Below are 23,165 nucleotides of genomic sequence, written 5' to 3' on the forward strand. Positions count from 1 at the left end.
GTCTGCGGTAGTAATGTGTGCGGTAGTAATGTCTGCGGTGGTAATGTCTGCGGTGGTAATGTCTGCGGTGGTAATGTCTGCGGTGGTAATGTGTGCGGTAGTAATGTCTGCGGTAGTAATGTCTGCGGTGGTAATGTCTGCGGTGGTAATGTCTGCGGTAGTAATGTGTGCGGTAGTAATGTCTGCGGTAGTAATGTGTGCGGTAGTAATGTCAGTGGTAGTAATGTCTGCGGTAGTAATGTCAGTGGTAGTAATGTCTGCGGTGGTAATGTGTGCAGTAGTAATGTCTGCGGTGGTAATGTCTGCGGTAGTAATGTGTGCGGTAGTAATGTGTGCGGTAGTAATGTCAGTGGTAGTAATGTCTGCGGTGGTAATGTGTGCGGTAGTAATGTCTGCGGTGGTAATGTCTGCGGTAGTAATGTGTGCGGTAGTAATGTCTGCAGTAGTAATGTCTGCGGTAGTAATGTCAGTGGTAGTAATGTCTGCGGTGGTAATGTCTGCGGTAGTAATGTCAGTGGTAGTAATGTCTGCGGTAGTAATGTCAGTGGTAGTAATGTCTGCGGTAGTAATGTCAGTGGTAGTAATGTCTGCGGTGGTAATGTCTGCGGTAGTAATGTCTGCGGTAGTAATGTCTGCGGTATTAATGTGTGCGGTGGTAATATGTGCGGTGGTAATGTCAGCGGTAGTAATGTCAGCGGTAGTAATGTCAGCGGTGGTAATGTCAGTGGTGGTAATGTGTGCGGTGGTAATGTCAGTGGTAGTAATGTCTGTGGTGTAATGTCAGTCCTTACTCCTGGTCCCGGTGTTTCCCATGGAGCTCTTGGCGGACTGAGGGCGGCTGTGGAAACAGACAGAGAGATAGATAGTGATTAACCTGACTGACTAAGATCAATACTCCTTCAATACTACTACTTCTCATATCACAGACAGAGAGGGAGAGAGAAACTGAGACAGAGCACTACGAGAGAGAGAGAGAGAGAGAGAGAGAGAGAGAGAGAGAGAGAGAGAGAGAGAGAGAGAGAGAGACACAGAGCACTACTTGAGAGACAGAGCACTACGAGAGAGAGAGAGAGAGAGAGAGAGAGAGAGAGAGAGACAGAGCGCTACTCGAGAAAGAGACAGAGCGCTACTCGAGAAAGAGACAGAGCGCTACTCGAGAAAGACAGAGCGCTACTCGAGAAAGACAGAGCACTACTCGAGAGACAGAGCACTACTCGAAAGACAGAGCACTACTCGAAAGACAGAGCACTACTCGAAAGACAGAGCACTACTCGAAAGACGAAAGACAGAGCACTACTCGAAAGACAGAAAATGATAGAGAAAGACAGAGAGAGTGCCAAGTAAGAGAGACATGGAGAGAAAGAAGGAGACGGAGAGAGAGGAGGAGAAGGATAGAAAGGATGGAGCGTCTCACTTGAGGCTCTCCTGTGAGGAGGAGGAGGAGCGGTCTGAGGCAGGGAGGGACAGGATGCTGTCAGAACTCTTTATGTGGGACTGGAGAGCCTTCTGATAGGACGACTCTAGAGCCTGGAACAGTTGCTCCGCCTCCCGGCTGAAGTGGCCGTGGAACGTCCAGTAGCACCTGCACAACACAACAGACAGGACAAAGGCCCAGAAACAGTGAGACAGCCTGTCGTCAACGGGGCAATGTTTCAGGTTGGCAGATAAAATATCAAATGTGGAGGAAAAGTTGTTACCGTGATGACATGCGATGTTGGTGAACTCATATTTCCAAATAGAAACATGGTTCATGCATGTCCGACATAGTGTGAGAGTGACTTACTTCCTGGCCACTGATCTGGCCTCGGAGTCTGCATCATGGACTCCTTTCCTGATGGTCTCTGTCAGAACAGCTACATTCCTGTGAGGGATCAAGAAGAGTAGGAACCCAAAGCTTCACTCTCTGCATGCAGCATCCCAATACCCCCCTCTCCACCAAAACCACCACAGCATAAAAAGCTACGGTTACGTCCCAAATGCCAACGCTATTCCCTATATATCGCACTGCATTTGACCAGAGCCCTATGGAACCCTATTCCCTATATAGTGCACTGCTTTCGACGGCTCTGGTCAAAAGTAGTGCCCATGGGGCCTAGTCGAAAGCAGTGCACTATACAGGGAATACGATGCCATTTGGGACGCAGAGTAAATCAATGAGAAGGCGGCAAGAGAGCTCCCCTGACATCCCAGTCAGAGATTTGGTATCACCACAATGATTAAGCACAGTGTGCTTTTATGGGATAGATATCCCTCCCTGGCATTGCCATGGAAACTGCTGAGATGAGGAGCCACTCACTGACAACAACGTAGTTTCATGTTACCAGGACGGGCTCATCACAAACTCACTGGACAGTGGCTAGAAAAAAGGTTTTACAGTACAGTAGCTATCTACAACACGGCAATACAATATTGAGTGGTTGAGGAGGGGGGACAATTCTAAGTATGAGTTCATAGGCCTGTCTAGTGGCCGCCATTTAAGCGTACCTCTCTAGAGAGCTGGTCTGCCACTCCTGCAGCAAGAGGTCCAAGAACTCAAAACAGCGCCTGGAAATAGAGCAAGAAGACTGTTAGGGAAAACAAATAGACGCTCAGCTAGTGTGTGATTAGGGATAAGTCTTTGAGGCAATTTGTTTGTTTACCTTCTCACGGCCACAGATTTGGACTGGCAGCTGCTGGTCACGATAGGAATGAGACGAGGGTAGTGTGTATGCTGGATGACAGAGAGAGGACAGAAATATAGTCATCCTCGCGTCACTGGTCCAGTTTATACTCATTCAATTACTAGCTGTTCTAGTATAGATTGAGTGAGGAACACACGAGGCATCTTTGGAGAACAATCGCAAGCAACGACCAACAATGAAAGCCCACATCGGAATGCAGTGGAATGTCATTTGCAGCCCTCGGGTAGGAAAAATGTGAGTTAGTGTTCCTAACAAAGAAAGGCTAGCCACTCGACCATTTTGTCTGACTGACGCTCAACTGAACTACCCAGCTCAATTCAACTAAATTCAGTTCAACTGGTGGGACTAATAACAACAAGATAACAAATGTAAAATAAACTGTGTCTGTAAAATGTATATAGGTTCAGAACTTTGGTGAAATAGCAGAGTTACAAATATATGGCAAAGAGAAATCAAACTGGATGGACATCAGAAATAGATGGGAGAGGTTGAGGTTAGAGGAAGGCAAGGACTAAAAACAAACAAATAGAACTATTGTAAAATAGATTGTGTCTGTAAAATGTATATAGTATGTATAAGCTGGAAGTAGAAGCCTAAGTGTTATTGTTTATTAGTTTACTCCAATTAGGGGAGGGGTGGTAGGGTTTGTGGGAAATAATAAAGGAAAATATATTTTAAAAAAGTAATATATATATATATATATATATATATATATATATATATATTATATATATATATATATATATATACACACACACACACATACACACACACACACCTTTTAAAAATATGAATATAATATATATATATATATATATATATATACACTGCTCAAAAAATAAATTTCACACGCTGTTGTGCAAATGGAATAGACAACAGGTGGAAATTATAGGCAATAAGCAAGACACCCCCAATAAAGGAGTGGTTCAGCAGGTGGAGACCACAGACCACTTCTCAGTTCCTATGCTTCCTGGCTGATGTTTTGGTCACTTTTGAATGCTGGCGGTGCTTTCACTCTAGTGGTAGCATGAGACGGAGTCTACAACCCACAAAAGTGGCTCAGGTAGTGCAGCTCATCCAGGATGGCACATCAATGCAAGCTGTGGCAAGAAGGTTTGCTGTGTCTGTCAGCGTAGTGTCCAGAGCATGGAGGCCCTACCAGGAGACAGGCCAGTACATCAGGAGACGTGGAGGAGGCCGTAGGAGGGCAACAACCCAGCAGCAGGACCGCTACCTCCGCCTTTATGCAAGGAGGAGCAGGAGAAGCACTGCCAGAGCCCTGCAAAATGACCTCCAGCAGGCCACAAATGTGCATGTGTCTGCTCAAACGGTCAGAAACAGACTCCATGAGGGTGGTATGAGGGCCCGACGTCCACAGGTGGGGGTTGTGCTTACAGCCCAACACCGTGCAGGACGTTTGGCATTTGCCAGAGAACACCAAGATTGGCAAATTCGCCACTGGCGCCCTGTGCTCTTCACAGATGAAAGCAGGTTCACACTGAGCACGTGACAGACGTGACAGAGTCTGGAGACGCCGTGGAGAACGTTCTGCTGCCTGCAACATCCTCCAGCATGACCGGTTTGGCGGTGGGTCAGTCATGGTGGCATTTCTTTGGGGGGCCGCACAGCCCTCCATGTGCTCGCCAGAGGTAGCCTGACTGCCGTTAGGTACCGAGATGAGATCCTCAGACCCCTTGTGAGACCATATGCTGGTGCGGTTGGCCCTGGGTTCCTCCTAATGCAAGACAATGCTAGACCTCATGTGGCTGGAGTGTATCAGCAGTTCCTGCAAGAGGAAGGCATTGATGCTATGGACTGGCCCGCCAGTTGGATCAGCCTGTAGTGTGGTTTTCCACTTTAATTTTGAGTGCGACTCCAAATCCAGACCTCCATGGGTTGATAAATTGGATTTCCATTGATTATTTTTGTGTGAATGTGTTGTCAGCACATTCAACTATGTAAAGAAAAAAGTATTTAATAAGATTATTTCTTTCATTCAGATCTAGGATGTGTTGTTTAAGTGGTCCCTTAATTTTTTTGAGCAGTGTATATGTATATGTATATGTATATATATATGTATGTATATATATAAAAATATATATACTTATCCAAAAAATATGGGGATTGGAAATGATGCACACAATTACATTGATGGAAGCTACAATCCATCTGCACTATTAAAGCTGATCTACCCCCTAAAAATGATATATATCATTCTAATTATACTCTACTTATTTCAAATGTAAATAACTTCACTCACTCTGATGATGAGTCGTATGACAGCGATTCCGGATGTGGCCATGACCTTGGCCGAGTTAGAGACCAGGGTTAGGAGTGTGGGCATGATGGACTCAGCACAATGATCAAACTTGTTCCCCAGGATGTAGGACAGGTGGCTGCAGGATAGAGGGACCATATGGACACGGAGACAAGTTATTAGGAATACTATCTTATTTTGTACTGATGGGGCTGTACAATAAAGTGTGGGGGGGGGGGGTGGGACATTCTTTGTAATTTCAGTTTGTATAAAGTAATAACAATATGGCTTCGGTAACATTAAATAGAAAGTGTTTGATTTGAATCGAGACCGTGAGTAAGAGAATAGGACCAGAGTTCTCCTTACCCCAGAGTGATACAGGCCTCTCTGACCACCTGAGAGCGCAGGTCTTTAGAGGACATCTTGAAGGCTGCCTCCGTGAGACGCAGCTGCTGGGAGAAACCGTCAAACTCCACCGCTCCCGCCAGGAGCAGAGAACGCATCTTCTTCAACTAGAGAAGAAGAAGATCATCAAGCCGTCAATCAACGTCACACTTCCAATCAAATGATAGATGTGGCTGTTTAATAGAAACAGCCGCTTAATGGTCAGTGGCTCCAATCCAAAATCCACACTCAGAATGCATGGCCAATACATTGCGTCAAATGGTACGCTAGTGTGGATACTGGAAGGTAGCCAGTGTGATGAAGTCATCTGGAGGTGAGGGACGATCGGCTGGTAGTCTCGTTACCGCAGTGACTCTGTGCTCCCAGTCTCGTTTGTCGTCAGCCAGCACCTCTCTGATCTTGGTCATGGCGTCCTCCATTTCCCTGTTGGAGAAAAGCTGAGAGGAGAGAAGAAGAACCACTGAAGAGGAAGCACATTCCTAATGGGTTTAATATACGACTTGTAACATAGGGCCTGTTTCACGTGCCCAAGCGAGAATAGCGCGGAATGATTTTTGATACTGTCGTGAGAGTGAACACGTACTTGCATAGCGGGCACTTCCTCGAAGGCACGGATGAAGTCCTCCTCATCCACAGCCCCTGCAGCAGCCGCACTAGGACCATCTCTCCCTGATATAAGCAGAGGAGCACAAGGTCGAATTGTTAACTTTACCAGGAAGCTATTCTGGTGGGCTATTATTCACACAAATATGAATCTTGGATTGGCTGCAGCCTTATGGGGTTCACGCACGGCATATCACGCTCAGTTGTCATTATCCAATGTTTCTATCAATCTGTATTCTGTTTCTCTCTGTGTTCTGGTTCCATTACATCATCACATAATCCTCACCATCTGCACTGTCCCAAGGGTACAGATAGACACTAGACAGCTCCACAGTGACTGGGTTATAGAGACACTATCTCTGTTGTAGACACTAGACAGCTCCACAGTGACTGGGTTATAGAGACACTATCTCTGTTGTAGACACTAGACAGCTCCACAGTGAATTATCTTCCATACAAATCCTGGACAGAGGTCATTGTTCCCCTCTACGTTGACCTTTTTTAACAAGGAGCAGGTGCGCACCTATGGTGAAAAATGTAGGCGCACACAAAGAAATTTAGGAGCACAATGAAAAGTACTTGAGGTATTAAAGCTAGATTTGTTCATTGTTCTAGGTGCACTGGTGCTCCTAAATTAAAATTCCATGTGCATATGTGAGTAAAATGCTCGCACTGCTGAGCCCTGTTATTACCCATTGCCAAATAAAGGCTTTTCTAGATAATCCGGTCATCATGTCTAAAAAGTATAGGAAATGCACGCACACAGAAACACACAAGGATTCTTGAGGAAGGAAATGAACGGAATACTGTGGTAGGAGAAAGAACAAAATCACATTTGACAACGTTAAAAATACACATGGCTCGTCGTTCCATCACTAACACACTCTCTGCTGGTGCGAACAGGAAGGGGCGTCTCACCTGTTGATTTGGTGCTGGAAGCAGAGCCGGGCCTACGGAACGACCCCATGCTCACTGTCTTCTTCCCTGACGACGGGCCCTTAGAAGAGGAGGACCGCCCCCCGTCCACCGAATCATCATCTTCAAAGTTCTTATCTAGGAGGGAAGGCAAAACGGAGAATTCAAGTTATTTCCACTCTGGCACAATTTGAATGCTGACTGTACTAAACAAACAAAGAATGTTTTATATCAGCGCCGTGTGCTCAATCCCACCACCTCCTACAACAATAACACATTTCAGCAGCAGCCTGCATGACCTTTTGGCATGACCTTTACACAAACACACACATTGGGGGGAGAGGGTCATCAGAGTACATTCTGTAGGCAATTGTCTCGGTCTGATTCCGGTAACCGGTGGTTGCACCCTCATGCTGTGGAAGTGAAGTGACTACTACCCCCCAAACGGTGGTGAACTGAACATGTCAGTCCCGGTCAGTCGGCCCGGAGGGAGCAGAGTAATCTGCCAGACCAGCGATGGATGAAACACAACCCCATGCATTATTCAGAGGTCCACACAACGCAGGGGAAGCACACTAACACATCCCATCGGTTATGTGTCGCCTACCTCACATTGTTCCTCTCCCCATTGCAATATTAAAATGAGGTACACTGTCGATATCACAACAAGGTGAACGTCTAATAAACCAGCCTGGTATAAAAACCCAGCTCTGAGCATACTGCTGTCATCAATACCAGTTGTGATAAGGGTAGCTCATAAAATCCAGACATTGTTACTGGTAGTCTTCAGAATGTCTGAGCCTTCAGACTTCATAGTGCGTACTCTGTACCCAGCTGTCCTCTTCCTGTCTGTCACTCTTCAACTGTCTGTCCCCAATCTCTCGATCTTCGTCTTAGTGACAGGTGACTCCCTCCCACACTCTTGACCTGACCCACATTCCTCCACGGCGCTCATTAATATTAATACAACGGGTCTCTCCTCTACCTCCACCCCCCACCACGTGTCAAGAAGAAAGAGAAGCAGAGCTTACAGGCACAGATCTTCCTGCAGACGAGTTTCCTCAGCATGTCGACAGACAGTCCAGTCCAGACCCCCTCCTCATAGTCTCCAGTCTCCACAGGTCTCCCAGCTAGCTCCCTCGCTGCAGGCAGCTAGCAGTGACGGCTACACTCTCCCCTCTCTGGTGTGTGAGCACCCGTGGCTCAGGCTTTGGCTGCCCTCCTGCTGCACAGTTCACACTCTCTCCCACTAACACACAAGCGCTTGCTGTGCTGTGATTCTAGGTGTCCCCCCCTACTGAGCACAGTGAGCCAGCCCGTAGAGCAGTGACGACAGAGAAAGTAGATGGACAGCTCCACCTCCCACAGGGGGGGAGAGGAGGAGAGGACACACCCTCTCTATCACCATGATAGGACACCCAGCCTGGGAGTGGGAGGAGCCAGAAAGAAACTGATGAGCCATGAATTCAATCTTAACAGGTCAGTGAGCCTAGCGCCATCACTGGAGAGTGATGAGAGAGACATGAGGGAATATCCCACTCAATCTGTCTTCAAGATCATTTTCCTTAACAGATGTGCAATTTGTCAGCACAGACAGCAGAGCAAAATGGAGGGAAATTCACGGCTGAAGGATGGGCTGAATGCAAATGCTAGAGTATAGTTCAGGTTCAGGATTTGCATTGTAAATAAAGCCATTTGTTTCTGGATAAATAAAAATGGGCCTTAGTTGGTGGGTGTGGCCATGGGAGTGACCAATGGTTCGGTCACAGTCCAACAACTTCAGAAGCTGTTTTAAAGCTTTTATTTTGGTGATTGCTAGTTTTTATTCCTTTAAGTTTACACTGAAAATGTTTTTCCATCCAAAAAAAAACCCACCTAGGAGCCCCGCCCAATAGTTTTCTATGCAGAAAAACCATGGACTCTGTGTGAGCAAGGGCAGTACAACTGGTCTGAACGCAAAACCCCCTGTCTCGTTAAAGCTACGAAGAACATAGACAACTATTTTAGACACATAACCTATGGTTCCAGGTCAATATGCATGAGTGCATCCTAAAAGAATACAACAAAATCAGCAATGAATCATAAGCACATGAGACCGACTTTATAATGCAGTAATGTCACGCAAACCAGACGTTCCCTAATTCATCCACTAGATGGCAGTGCCCCCTGATAAACGCACCAGTTGTTGTATGAGAAGAGAGCAACAACAGCTTCAACCTGAAAGTGATACTGTGGAATTCAACCTACAGTACCTCTGAGGAAAAGGCTTCTTTATTCTCCACAGTTCCTGAGGACACCGACTGTCAACACACAGCTAGCTCTTCCTCTTCACCATCCGATACCTTGAACACAAACCAGCCATTCTCTCACAGAGAAACTTTCTCACCGGGGAACGAGCTACTCAAGTACCGGACAACACAGGAGCAGCACAATTCAACAGCCCCATTCGTTTCAAACATGAACGCAATTTCTGCAAGAAAATGCATACATTTCAGGAGTCATTTCTCACAATCAACTAGACAAATAGGAGTGAAACGAAGCCAGCATCAAAACAATCCATCCGGTGTGGCCTGAATTAATGAATGTTGAATAGGCCTACATGTGCATATAACCAATCCCATGCATACGGGCACTCTCTTCACTCTGGTTAGATCTCAATTATTACGAAAGAAAAGCAATGTAAATTCAAATTTTCATTAAAAAAAATGATAAAGTTAGAGTGGAAGAGGTGAACAAATTGTTGCTGGCCATTAATAACGAGAAACCACCTGGTATTGACAATTTAGATGGAAAACTACTGAGGATGGTAGCGGGAATATGTTGCAGCTCCTATTTCTCATATCTTCTATCTGAGCTTGGAGAAACATTTTTTCCCTCAGACCCAGAGGGAAGCTAAAGTCATTCTTCTTCCCAAGAATGGTAAACCACCCTTTCCTGGTTCTAACAGCAGACCAATTTCATTATTGACCATAATCTGTTAGCGGTTAAAACGTATGTGTTATGGCTTTACACTCTCCACTTTTGATCAAGGATATGGCAATCTAATAGAACACAGAGGGTTTTTTGAATGGAAGCCTCTCTAATCTAATACATGTAAACTGTGGAATTCCGCAAGGGAGCTGTCTTGGCCTGTTACTGTTTTCTATTTTTACTAATGATTCACCACTAGCCTTAAACAAGCTAGTGAAATCACTGCAACTCTAAACAAAGAGTTGAAGTTAGTTTCAGAATGGGTGGCCAACAATAAACTAGTTCTGAATATATCTAAGAGCATAGTATTTCAGTACAAATCATTCCTTAAGCTCTAGATCAGGGGTCTCCACACCTTTTCTAACATGAGAGCCACTTGAAAAATATGAAACATCACGAGCTACAAAAACGTTTCTGGCTTTCAAATAGGAACATTCTTCTCTTTTCCTCTGCCCTGCAACTCTTCCCCATTCCTTACTCTACAAGAGAAAGTAGCGGACTGTTTTCTGACAATATACCTGGTAAAATAATGGTTAATAAACCACTCTTAAGGGGGGGCTCTATAAAATGGTTCCTTCCTGGTTTTAGATTTTTTTTGGTTTTTCACCCTCAAAAGTGTTCATAGAGAAACAATGGAATTGGATGTTCTGAGTCAATGTCATTGGTTTAATCACATCAGAAGGCAATTTTTTTTTTTAGGTCTGGAAGAAAACAAACATATTTCCCCTTTAATTGCACATCTAGCGAGTGACATGTGCCAGTCTAGTGATGGTTCTGCACTGCTGCTTTTCATTTCATGTAAAAGTTTGAAAATAACAAATAATAAATACAAATGATATAGTTCCTCGTGATATACTCCTGCCAGGTAAGCCTACTTTGCATATAAGATTTAATTGAGATGGTTTTGGGGAAAGCATTTCTGTCAACCCACAAGACGGTCATCACACCAACTGGCTACACACGAAGTGATAGACAAATGCACCACACAGACAGATGGGCAATATTGCTGGACCTTAATTGGCCGATATTGTGTTAAGTTTCAATTTTTAAGCCAACAGTGGCTAACCACGGGTGGGATAAATGTCAATGTTGCGTTGATTAGATAGTAGCTGGGAGCTTGCGCTGTCTGATACTTGCGAGATTTGTTAAATGACAGGTTGCAGTGGAACACATGAAAATTGCATGTACTTTCAGAATTGTTTGGCCAGCTACTCATCGGTGGCCTGGAGATCATCCTGTCGGAGATGCCTGCTGTAGACCGAGGCTGGATCTGGTTATGAAAGATGTGGCTATAGAACAAGTTGAGAAAACAAAACTTCTTGGTGTCACCTTAGACTGTAAACTGTCAGGACTAGGTTACCACAACTGATCAAACAAGTCCTACAGGCTCGAATTGATGGTATTTTGACTTCTGCCCGGTAATATGGTCAGGTGCGGCAAAGAAAGACCGACTAAAGCTACAGCTGGCCCAAAACAAAGCAGCACGCAATGTTCCAAGAGCGCTAATGTCAACAGCATGTTGACCTTTCCTGGCTCAAAGTAGAGAAGAAAATTGTCTGCATCACTTCTTGTTTTTGCTACTCCAAACTGTCTATTCAATCAACTAACACACAGCTCTGACAGACATTCATACTCCACAAGGCAAGCGACTAAAAGTATCTTCTTAGTCCCTAAAGCCCAAAACGAATTCAAGGCAATGCACCCTAATATATAGGAGCCATGATACTGTAGCATGCAACTCCCTGCCATTTAAAAAAAAATAATGTTTACCTTTATTTAACTAGGCAAGTCAGTTAAGAACAAATTCTTATTTTCAATGACGGCCTAGGAACAGTGGGTTAACTGCCTTGTTCAGAGGCAGAACGACAGATTTGTACCTTGTCAGCTCGGGGATTCGAACTTGCAACCTTTCGGTTACTAGTCCAACGCTCTAACAAATCACTGAAGCAAGCAGACAAAGTCGCTTTTTTTAAACAAATAAAACAGCAGTCCACAGCGCCTCTGACCTAAATAGCTGTAGCATCTCCCTCGCAAGCACATTTGGATCAAAGTTAAAGCTAGGATGTGTCCTTGGTATCAAGATAAGAGTGCACGCTCAGAGAAAGCATTTGTAAGCAAGACCTCGGTAGAGTAAGAATGTACTGCTCCAAATGATATGATAGTCTGGTCAGCTTATTGATGTTAGTCAGTAGAGCAAAGTTTTACGAAAGTGTATTCTTATTGTGTGTGTGGCTGGTGGATGCTACTGGGTGTGAGTGTGGTGCGGAAATGAAAATAGACATGCAAAACCAGTTTATGAGAACAGGAGGAAACTCAAAATCAGGGGGACTTTGTTAATTTGACGAATAAGTCCAAAGGCCACGCACTAGCTAAGCCTTTACGGGTGGTAGACTAAGACGGAAAATGTTTGGTTTAGTTCATTTCTATGCACTAGACAAGGCGAATGAGGTAGATGAAGCCCATCTGATGGTAATGACAACTCTGTTCAATTTATTGAACAGAGTGAAGGGATGGATCTCTTAAAAAGTCCACATATGTAGCTAATGTGAAGGATTCAATTGAACGTTTAGCTGGAGAAATCTCCAACACGGTTGCTGAGGTGAAGGATTCAATTGTAGCCTTTAACAGGGAGGAAACTCCATCTGTAGCTCATGTAAGAGCTGAATGGCACAGTTGCTGGGGTAAAAACTGTGGTTGAAGCCTTAGCCGGAGGAATTGGAGCATTTCCATTGCCGTATTCGGTGCAATTGCATTCAGTTGAATCTATGAATCACATTATTATTATTATGAATAGTATTGACTTCAAAACGGGAGAACCAAGGACACGGGTGGTTCCTACCGTTGTGAGATTCTCGCTAGTGTTTGCAGAACAACTGGTTCTGAGAGATTAGGATCAGGACCTGCAATTGTAACAGTAAGAAACTGTAACAAAATGAATGAATGCAGTGTAGCCCTTATTATTGCATGGATTGCTAAGGCATAACAATATGAAAGAGTGTATTCTTAATATAAATGTATGTACTTCATGTCCATTAATGCTATGTATTGTAATGTTTTTATGTATTTGAATTTATTTACTTCTGTACCCGTCTATTAATGTTATGTAATATGTTGTTTAATGTAGTTCTGTAGTTCAGTGTAATTGTCTAATAATGTTCTGTATTATGTCATGTTTTATGTTTTGTGTGGACACTAGGACGATTAGCTGCAGGTTTGCCTGGAGCCTAATAAAATACAAAAAAATACTAAATACTATGAAAGCACTAGCTAGCTGTAACTCAACTCTACAGACAGAAAGCAGTGGCACCTATGCCAGTCATTCAGTGCCCCCAATTCATAATTTGTGCGTCCCAAGTGCACTGGGCAGAGGGCTATTCGCAGAGCACAGTGGGCACCTTAATTGACTGGCTACTGGCAACAAGGAAGTGCTGAGGAAGTAGACAGAAGTAACATTCAGTCCTCCTCTCTTTCTTCTGACCAAGACACGTGTCCAAGTTCTCCAAAGGGGAGGAATATGAGCCAGGCCTAATTTGCCTTGTATCTAACATCCTCTTAGTATAATGTTTCAACAATGTCAAACACACTAACATAAATAGCCCAAACCATTTCCTTTATAAGAAATGAAAGAAAGACAAACATCCTGTATGAAATCTCCTGCGGTTCTCACCAACATCGCTTCCTTTCATTTACCTACGGAGGCCACCGGTAAACACCATACGCATAGTCATAACATAGGCTAATAATCCCAAGGCAAACACGACTATAGCTAATCTACCCACGCAGTAGATATAAAAGGCCTTTGTAGAGAGAAAAGAGATCCATACCTTCTCCTGTGGTCATAGCAGGGCTGTTGATTCCACACACTAACAGAGCTAAGTAACAGTGAGCAACAAGGACAAACACTGCCGTCTGTCTCTGCTCTATTGTGTCTACCTACCGTACTCCAGGCTACTCCAGGCTACTCCTTCCCCTCCCCTCTAGCTAGGTCTTGTGACCACACGGACGACAAAACGACACCACTCTCTTCTCCAAAATAAGAGCCTGCAGCAGAGTCCCTTGTGTTGCTGCCTCTTCCTAGGCTCGGTCTCTCCCCTTCCCTTCGCTAGCCCGGATTCAAATCCAGTATTAATTAGTGCACGCCATAAAAAAAAAAAAAAGAATCTCGAGTGTTTCTCATTGGACAAATTCAGAAGTAATACCTCCCCGTTTCAATCGGGTTGGTACCAAATGAATAGGACACAGGATTCCTGGGCAGAGAGCGAGGTTCTTTCCACTTGCCTGGACAGTTGACATTCATGAGCTGTCAGCTGCATAGGAGAGGCAGCCCTTTGAAGTATCTGGTGTGGTAAAGAGGCAAGGCCAAGGCATTGCCTTTATGCCTGGTTAACCTTCGAGCCGCACAGGGGGGGAAAAAAACTGTGTTGACAGCAAAGGTTTTTCCCCTTTCTTTGGCCCAATAGGTGACTAGAAAACGCCAATGAGATGTCGGTCGATGACGTCAATGAGGCATTACCATAAAAGAACCAGCATGACACCTTGCTTTGGCCAATTTGCTCAGGTTTGATATGAAGTCGTTCAGCCTGCTAAATGAAAGCAGAGATTACAGCAGCTCTAGTCTAATCTCTACAAGGTGAACTCTGGTGATGAAAGTGAAGCCTCGTGACCACAGAAATTAGACCCTTTATGTCCCAGACTTAACAGGCCTGAGGAGACGAAAACGATACGGCCGAAGCAACAAAGAGACACAGCTCCGATATCAGTCGGTCCTGCCACAATACTGCTGCCTCAGGGCAAGGCCCTACTCTGTGCACAGAATACCAAGAACATGTCCAATAGAGAGCAGCTGAAAGGAGAATCTGACCCCCTGCCTGCAGCACTGCATTTCTGCAGAGAGACTGCTCAATGCATACTAACTGTTCTCTTCTGGAAGAGCCTGGACACAGAACTGGTTTCTCTGTTGTTGGTTTTCTGTCCAGCTCTGAGTGATCTGAACCCAGGCTCTGAGTGATCTGAACCCAGGGTCTGAGTGATCTGAACCCAGGGTCTGAGTGATCTGAACCCAGGGTCTGAGTGATCTGAACCCAGGGTCTGAGTGATCTGAACCCAGGGTCTGAGTGATCTGAACCCAGGGTCTGAGTGATCTGAACCCAGGGTCTGAGTGATCTGAACCCAGGCTCTGAGTGATCTGAACCCAGGGTCTGAGTGATCTGAACCCAGGGTCTGAGTGATCTGAACCCAGGGTCTGAGTGATCTGAACCCAGGGTCTGAGTGATCTGAACCCAGGGTCTGAGTGATCTGAACCCAGGCTCTGAGTGATCTGAACCCAGGGTCTGAGTGATCTGAACCCAGGGTCTGAGTGATCTGAACCCAGGGTCTGAGTGATCTGAACCCAGGGTCTGAGTGATCTGAACCCAGGGTCTGAGTGATCTGAACCCAGGGTCTGAGTGATCTGAACCCAGGGTCTGAGTGATCTGAACCCAGGGTCTGAGTGATCTGAACCCAGGGTCTGAGTGATCTGAACCCAGGCTCTGAGTGATCTGAACCCAGGGTCTGAGTGATCTGAACCCAGGGTCTGAGTGATCTGAACCCAGGGTCTGAGTGATCTGAACCCAGGGTCTGAGTGATCTGAACCCAGGGTCTGAGTGATCTGAACCCAGGGTCTGAGTGATCTGAACCCAGGGTCTGTATCCACAAAGCGTCTCAGAGTAGGAGTCGTGATCTAGGATCAGGTCCCCACCTGTACATACGTCTTATCTTAATTTGACCAGTTTCTCACAGCAGGAAAATAATCCTGCAGCAACAGGAAATGTGAATTACTATGTGCATTATCTTTAATAGACATGTTTGTAGGGGATGATGACCGACTTTAGAAGCCTTTTTAAACCTCAAATACACGACAAGTTGCATTTCGTGCTGGGCAGGAAAAGATAGCAGCTGTGTATAATTTGATGCATTGTGATCTAAAAGCCAAAACTGATCCTAGATCAGCAATCATACTCGGAGATGCTTTATTGATATGGGCCCAGATTGGATATGAGATCCCCATCAACTCCATAAGCATAGTCATAATCCCGGTGCACTGCTTGCACTACACCAGAACGTTTCAATATAGCAAAGCTCAATGGAAAGGGATGAATGTTTCCGTGTGTTGTTGGATAGAGGGAAAGTACAACAGTGGGAGCAAAGGAAGTACTGCGCTTACCTGAGACAGGGGACAGGATCATGTTCCCCGATCTTTGTACTTCATCAAATTTACTGAAGATGACATTCAACCTGGAAAGACAAAAAGACAGTATATTGTTTTAAAGGCATCATCATACATTTATGACGAGGCGTAAGCCTAAAAGCAGACAGTCGGGCTCCCTGGTGATACCAGAGAACTGGGTCATGGTGACTGCACTTCCAACAGAAAGCCTTGGTATCAGAAACACAACAGAGGATGAAGGTACCTTGACTGTGGTAGTCCTTTTTTCCCCAGGTCCATCCGCACCCTCTCCCCGACGTGTCTGTAGATTTCAACAAGACAGTTCATGGCCCCGTCTCGCACCTGTGTGTCGGGAAATAAAACAGGAGACATTTCACACGGCTTCACGCATCTGTCTGCACACTAACCGCTCAACTCTGGGAACATAATCATTTGTCTGGATTGAACATAAAATGAGATGTAAAAAAGACAGAAATCCTCTCTTATTGACTGTAATAGTCAATATAGTTGTGCATAGGAAACTGACAATGATAAAAGATGGCTGGCACTATATCAGTACAGGAAGAGAGGTCCATGGACACAGCTTCCTGTTCCCGACAGGAGGTGGGAAATGCTGTTGAAGTGCGCGATAACCGAAAGACAGAGCAAAGCCTTTTGAAAAAGTCTACAAAACAGGCTAATTGCAAGGAATAAACAGACGAGATATCAGGAAACTACTGAAGTCTGATGAGCTCACATGGAATCTGTAACACTGTTGGTCAACCACCAGAGAGTTCTGAAACACCAATAATGCTGTTGTCAAAGCCAAAATCCAGTTTAACACCACAATGTATACTAAACAAAAATATAAACGCAACATGTAAAGTGTTGGTCCCATGAGCTGAAATAAAATATCCCTGAATTTTTCCAAATGCACAAAAAGCATATTTCTCTCAAATTGTGTGCACAAATTTGTTTACATCCCTGTTAATAAAAAGACACGCTAAAATGTGCACTTTTGTCACACAACACAATGCCACAGATGTCTCAAGTTTTTAGGGAGGCGTGCAATTGGCATGCTGACTGCAGGAATGTCCACCAGAGCTGTTGCCTGAGAATTAAAATGTCAATTTCTCTACCATAAGCCGCCTCAAACATCATTTTAGAGAATTTAGCAGTACGTCCAACCGGCCTCACAACCGCAGACCACGTGTAACCACACCAGCCCAGGAACTCCATATCCGGCTTCTTCACCTGCGGAATCGTCTGAGACCAGCCACCAGGACAGCTGATGAAACTGAGGAGTATTTCTGTCAGTAATAAAGCCCTTTTGTGGGGAAAAACTCATTCTGATTGGCTGGGCCTGGCTCCCAAGTGGGTGAGCCTATTGCCTCCCAGGCCCACCCATGGCTGCACCCCTGCCCAGTCATGTGAAATACATAGATTAGGGCCTAATGAATTTATTTCAATTGACTGATTTCCTTACATGAACTGTAACTCAGTAAAATCGTTAAAATTGTTCTGTTTATATTTTTGTTCAGTATAATTTAATAGTCTAAAATAATATAACTATACCTGGCTTGTAGGGTCTCCTAAAAGATTACATATGTGGGGGACAATTTTGCTGAGGGTCAAGCCTTGAGCTCCATATCTGTAAGGAGAAGAACATTTATTTTTTTAAGCACACAAAGAATGTGTAAGACAAAACAGATGAAATAGTAAGTTTAAACCATTCCTGGCTATTATGAACTTACACATTTAACGTGGCGATAAGGCAAATGCAGACACTCTCCCTGGTCCTGTTGTTCTTGTGTTTGAATCCTCCTAACATTCGGTCCCATACATACTGCAAATTAATACAAATAAAAACATTTATTATAGTCCGTTTTTTTCTAATGAAACGGTTTATTTTCTATACTAACACGTAGGTGAGTCTACAGTGCGTGCTGACATTACCTGTGGGTTAGCAGCTTGGTCCATGATCTTTAGCAGGAGAGCTTGGTCCTGGTCTCTGACTTGGTCCTTTGAGTCGCCTAGTCGATCTATCAAACTCGGCAAAACTAACGGGAGGGAGAAGGCAAGGACAAAGACATGAATTATGTGACAACAACTCAAGGTGACAAGGACACAAGCATTTCGCTACACTTGCATTAACATCTGCTAACCATGTGTATGTGACCAATAACATTTGATTTGATTTTGACTCAAGAAAACCATGAATCATAAAAATGTGTTGTAATGCATACAATTGCCAGGGATAGCTTACCAGTTCCAATCTGTGTCCTAAACCGTTCCTGTAGTCTTGTTACTAAAGCTGTCAGTATGTCCATTCCCAACAAAGCCACCTAAGAATGAAGATCAAAATAAAAAATGTAAATACTAACATTTTTATCTAAATAACATAGGCTATTCAACAAAAGCATAAATGTTAGACATTTTGAGAAAGAATGCATAACATAAAAAAGAATCATTTGAAATACAAGTTCTGTTGCAAAGGATTGTGGGTAATGTGAAAAATCTTGCTTTTGTTCTCTTTATTAAATATTTAAAAGCAAAGGAAGCCCTCAAACACAAATCATATATATTGTAACAATCTACTGATGCTGCTGTAGGACTACAGTAGAAAATAAAATATTAACCATGTCAGAAACCACTTTGAGATTTGATTAGGTCTTGGCTGGCACTAAGAAAGGTATCTTTCCTTGTCTTGGGGTGGTATGGGACACTCAATGAACGTGTAGTGAGAGTATCCCTGCTAACACCATAATCAACACCTTCGCATCACCTGAGCTTCTTGCTTGGGCTATGGTGCAATTTTTGGAACCTCAGGGTTTATATTTGTAGAAAGAGAACCATTTCTCAACAGTTTCCTGCTGTCTAATGTCCCCTAGTGGATAAGTTCACATTGCACATACAACATTATTGCTGGTTGTAACTACAAATTCACAACTGCTGCATATCAAAAATGTGTATGTGTAAATAGCTTTAATTGACGTAAAAAAAAAGGTGCTGAAGACTATTCAGAAGTGACAGAACACAAAAACACACCATTTCAGAACAGGTTGTCCGTCAACAGCTGTGTAGAGCTGTGAGCCTGCTGCAGTGCCCCCTCCCTCTGAAAGTCCTGCAGTGTTTGACTAGGCCTGCCTTCCTTTCCTTCTTCATCAACAGCTTTCAACCTACTCCCATCTGATGCTGAAACAAAAACACAGCACTTCCGGCGCTGATAGTAAAAACTAAGTGGTCTTTACTAGTAGGGCAATGACAGAAGTAAGCAAAAAGAGAAAAATCAACTAAACCCTGATCCTTCTTCACGTAAGGGTTTAGCCCATTCATTGATTCTTAGCCATTCATATGTGGCATTCTCCTCCCCTCTACTTGTGGGGGCCAACCCAGGTAGATAGACACTAGACAAACTGGGTCTCATCTGGGGTAGCCTAATGAGAGTTTGTAAAATAAGCTCACCACTATCGCCGTGGGAGTCCATGTCCCCATTACTGTACTGTTCTCTCGGAGTAATCACTCTGATTGGAGGGAACACCGTTTCTAGAGCAGCACAGGGTGCAGCGTTCTGATTCGCTGCGAGAGAGGTAAGCTGTTTTCTATGCGTGTGAGTGCGTGTGTGTGTGTGGCAGCAGAGTTGTGTGTGTGGCAGCTTCTCCCTTCATCACACACAGAGTTCAGAGGTCAGCTCCAGCCTGAAAGCACAGACAAATCAAAGCAGCGAACCCCTTGCTTGAGCTCAGTCGAGATTGCTCAACATCAGAGCTTGACAAAAACAAGCTGCGTTACTGTTGATAGTGTCCCGCTCCGCCACCTCAATGTTTACATGGAAGAAGCAGTTCGAGACTCTGACCCCTGACAGTCTGGCTGGACATTTGTGGAGTTTGAATAGCTGGGCCGAACTGTCTGCTCTGCTGATAACATTAGGGTCCCATATTATACTATAGCCTTTCAGCAGTGCAGTGATTGTGTAGTTAGCTAGAGTTTGCAGGACAAATGTCCCTAGGGGGATACCGTCTCTAGTGGATACAGATCAAACACAAAGGATTCCAGGTCACCAAACAGATAACCGTCCCCTTGGTGAAGAATGAATTCCTTACCGCTCAGCCTTCATCTTGTGTTTGTGCCTGTGCTGAGGCTGAAGACCTAACAGTGAAAGAATGGGTGGGTGATGTAATGTTTTGGTTTGCTGGACATGTAGGCTAGCTAGGCTTAGGCTACATCTGATGAATCCCAATCACATCTTATCTAGGACTGACAAGGTGAGATCTACTCTGGTGGGATCTGGGGGTCAAGAAGACCTTCAAATTAGCAGAGTACTAGGATACACAGGGATCACAGACACCAAGTGGTTTAGAGTCCATCCACCTCATTCTGCACTGTTCTTTATGACAGCCAGCTATTAAAAGCCCCATAGTACTGAGCTGCCATCAACGGTCATCAGGAGCTAACCCACTGGTCAGCTCATCACTGACATGAAGTAGGCCTATAAAGCAATTCACCTAATATTGTGCACAACAAGTCTGTGTGTGAAGTTTGAAGCCACTGGGCCTGTAGGTTATATTCTCCCCCCAGGTGACAGTCTCACACACCCTTGCTGAATTATGTCCCAGTGAATGACAGATTCTTTGCTACACTTGTGTAACACCAGTCACTTTCACCTTATGGTTATAGCGGCAAGGTTTTGGCTGCCTGTGACAGTGCCATCCCATGGTATCCCATACCTTGAAATTGCTAGAGTTGACCCAGTTGGTAGCGACACCATCCACCATTCTGTCCAGCATGGTCTGGTCCTGCTCCAGGTCCTGGGACTTGTCCTTGTCCAGGATGGAGTCTATGATGTCCTGGCCCACCTGTAGTCTCCTACCCAGGTCCTTCTGCATAACCTGCTCCATACAGTACTCCATATTCCACTCCATAGTGTCTCACCAAAGGTATAACCCCACAATATCACGAGACAAGGAAAAATGTATAGGCCTAGTCTGCTCACAGAGAAGATCTCAGGTGTAGTGTAGGCCTATATCCCAGATATATTACACACTTTCCTATATCCCAGAAAGTGTGTAATGTTTATCCCAAAAATGTTACCCTTTATTTCAAGGATATGCCGTGGAGATGAAATCACGGGGAAGTCGAGAATGCAGAGATAACAGAGTCCAGTCAGGAACTGTCCAGAGGTTTTAGGTCACTCGTGTTCCAGATCAAACTACAAATATGATCGGTTGTGTACAAGAGGACTGAGGATGAAGAAGAGGATTGCTGAAATGATTGTACTTCATTCTTCAGTAATTCTTCGCTTTCCTGTAGACCTAAAATCCAAAGGGGATACAGAATTATTATAACAAGTACTCCAAACAATAGACCTCATTGTAATACACTAAGCAGCAGTGTAATTACAGTCAGTGTAACAATGAGTAGCTAGTTAATAACAATAGTATTTAGGTGGACTACTGAACTGAGAATTACACACTAACGTTACACAGCAATAAAGCCCCATTTTTATTGAAGCATTGATACAGAATTTACTTAGCTACCGTTAGTTACCGAACTACTTAGCTAGCTACTTCACATGTTGTGAAAGTTGCTAGCTAGTGTTATTGGTTTAGCCATGCTAGCTTAGTAAATGAGATAGCTAGCTAGGTAGCTTTTGTGCTAAACAAAATGGATAACTAGCTAGCTAACTTGAAATATTACGAATGATTTGCTATACAGACACATAACTATCTAGCTAGTTAAAACATTAGTGTTAAATAGTTAGCTAGCTAACATTTGATTAAATGCAGCTAAAGTTATAAATCAACGCTGAATCAAGGAGCGCAAACGTAGCCAACGTTAGCTAGCTAGATGAAGCTAGCCGCTAGCTAGCATGTCCTCACTGTCTCCTCCAGCTAGCCAGCTAGCTAGCTAGCTTCCGTTGGCTAACTGTCTCTAGCAGCTACCAACAAACACTGAAATTAATGCTATCAAATATCAGCGGTCAATTAATTTAGACTACAATTAAGCAATTCCTGTCACTAATGTATCAAGGGATTATTAACTAGCTAGTTAGCCAATTACCAGTAATCTGCATCCAGCCGCTCGTCTCAGTTCAGATTCGTTCTGAAAAAATCAAGAGCCAGGACACTGGACTTCCAGCAGTAGTATTATAGCTAGTAGCAGACGATGAACCCGCGCGTACTGTATGCGTGGAGCCAAGTACAGTACTCACAGCAAACGTTATGTAGCTTGCTAGCTAGCTCGATCCATTGTGTGATGATATCATCTAGCTAGCAACAGTTAATTAAAAAAGGTTCTGCTAGCTACAGTAGCTATTTGGTTACATTGTTTACAGTAATAATTTCCAATGAATGTCATACATTTGTAGCTTGTTTGCACGCCAACAGTGTCCTCTGCTGTCTATTACTGAAAGCTCACTCTCACTTTCAAATATTTTATTGTAAAACAGTAACATTGACAATTAAGAGTTTGTACAGTGTGTTGTGTTGTATCTCAAATAGTTTCACAGTCTTATTTTATAATTAAACACTATGTGTAAATAACCCTATTTGAATTTTAAAACAGCGCAGGTGTCAAACGCAGGCTATTATGGGATGACCTGATCTTAGAACTTGGTCCTCCTTTTTTTTTTTTTAAATGTGACTATGACCTGTTTGTCAGTAGAACCTCTAAATAATAAACTCAGCAAAAAAGAAACGTCCTCTCACTGTCAACTGCGTTTATTTTCAGCAAACTTAACATGTGTAAATATTTGTATGAACATAACAAGATTCAACAACTGAGACATAAACTGAACAAGTTCCACAGACATGTGACTAACAGAAATTGAATAATGTGTCCCTGAATAAAGGGGGGGGGGGGGGGGGGGGTCAAAATCAAAAGTAACAGTCAGTATCTGGTGTGGCCACCAGCTGCATTAAGTACTGCAGTGCATCTCCTCCTCATGGACTGCACCAGATTTGCCAGTTCTTGCAGTGAGATGTTACCCCACTCTTCCACCAAGGCACCTGCAAGTTCCCGGACATGTCTGGGGGGAATGGCCCTAGCCCTCGCACTCCGATCCAACAGGTCCCAGATGTGCTCAATGGGATTGAGATCCGGGCTCTTCGCTGGCCATGGCAGAACACTGACATTCCTGTCTTGCAGGAAA

The 23,165-nt window shown here is 44.1% G+C and overlaps 1 protein-coding gene and 1 non-coding gene across 18 annotated transcripts in view; one reads left to right on the forward strand and one right to left on the reverse strand.

The window, feature by feature from the left end:
• Nucleotides 1-22,409, reverse strand: part of LOC106574260 (CLIP-associating protein 1-B) — a 42,114-nt gene extending 19,705 nt beyond the window's left edge. For 7 of the 17 annotated variants that reach the window (XM_082962841.1, XM_082962845.1, XM_082962844.1 and 4 more), the window contains exons 1-18: nucleotides 22,076-22,408; nucleotides 20,743-21,327; nucleotides 18,282-18,360; nucleotides 17,972-18,075; nucleotides 17,770-17,861; nucleotides 17,591-17,666; nucleotides 16,281-16,378; nucleotides 16,034-16,104; nucleotides 6,865-6,999; nucleotides 5,927-6,012; nucleotides 5,688-5,780; nucleotides 5,305-5,450; nucleotides 4,942-5,077; nucleotides 2,640-2,710; nucleotides 2,485-2,544; nucleotides 1,784-1,861; nucleotides 1,415-1,582; nucleotides 792-838 (exon numbers count right to left, since the gene is read on the reverse strand). In XM_082962841.1, the coding sequence (XP_082818967.1) occupies nucleotides 792-838; nucleotides 1,415-1,582; nucleotides 1,784-1,861; nucleotides 2,485-2,544; nucleotides 2,640-2,710; nucleotides 4,942-5,077; nucleotides 5,305-5,450; nucleotides 5,688-5,780; nucleotides 5,927-6,012; nucleotides 6,865-6,999; nucleotides 16,034-16,104; nucleotides 16,281-16,378; nucleotides 17,591-17,666; nucleotides 17,770-17,861; nucleotides 17,972-18,075; nucleotides 18,282-18,360; nucleotides 20,743-20,937 (1,735 nt within the window). In that variant the 5' untranslated portion in view covers nucleotides 20,938-21,327; nucleotides 22,076-22,408. The other 10 variants (XM_082962836.1, XM_082962839.1, XM_082962837.1 and 7 more) reach the window with 5 other exon arrangements.
• Nucleotides 18,711-18,840, forward strand: LOC123727951 (U4atac minor spliceosomal RNA). The gene has a single exon (XR_006759913.1). It is a non-coding gene; the product is annotated as a U4atac minor spliceosomal RNA (small nuclear RNA).
• Nucleotides 22,410-23,165: the final 756 nt, after the last annotated feature.

The sequence above is a fragment of the Salmo salar genome, chromosome 16 (assembly GCF_965601325.2).
Source record: "Salmo salar chromosome 16, fSalSal1, whole genome shotgun sequence".
NCBI classification, from domain to species: Eukaryota; Metazoa; Chordata; class Actinopteri; order Salmoniformes; family Salmonidae; genus Salmo; species Salmo salar.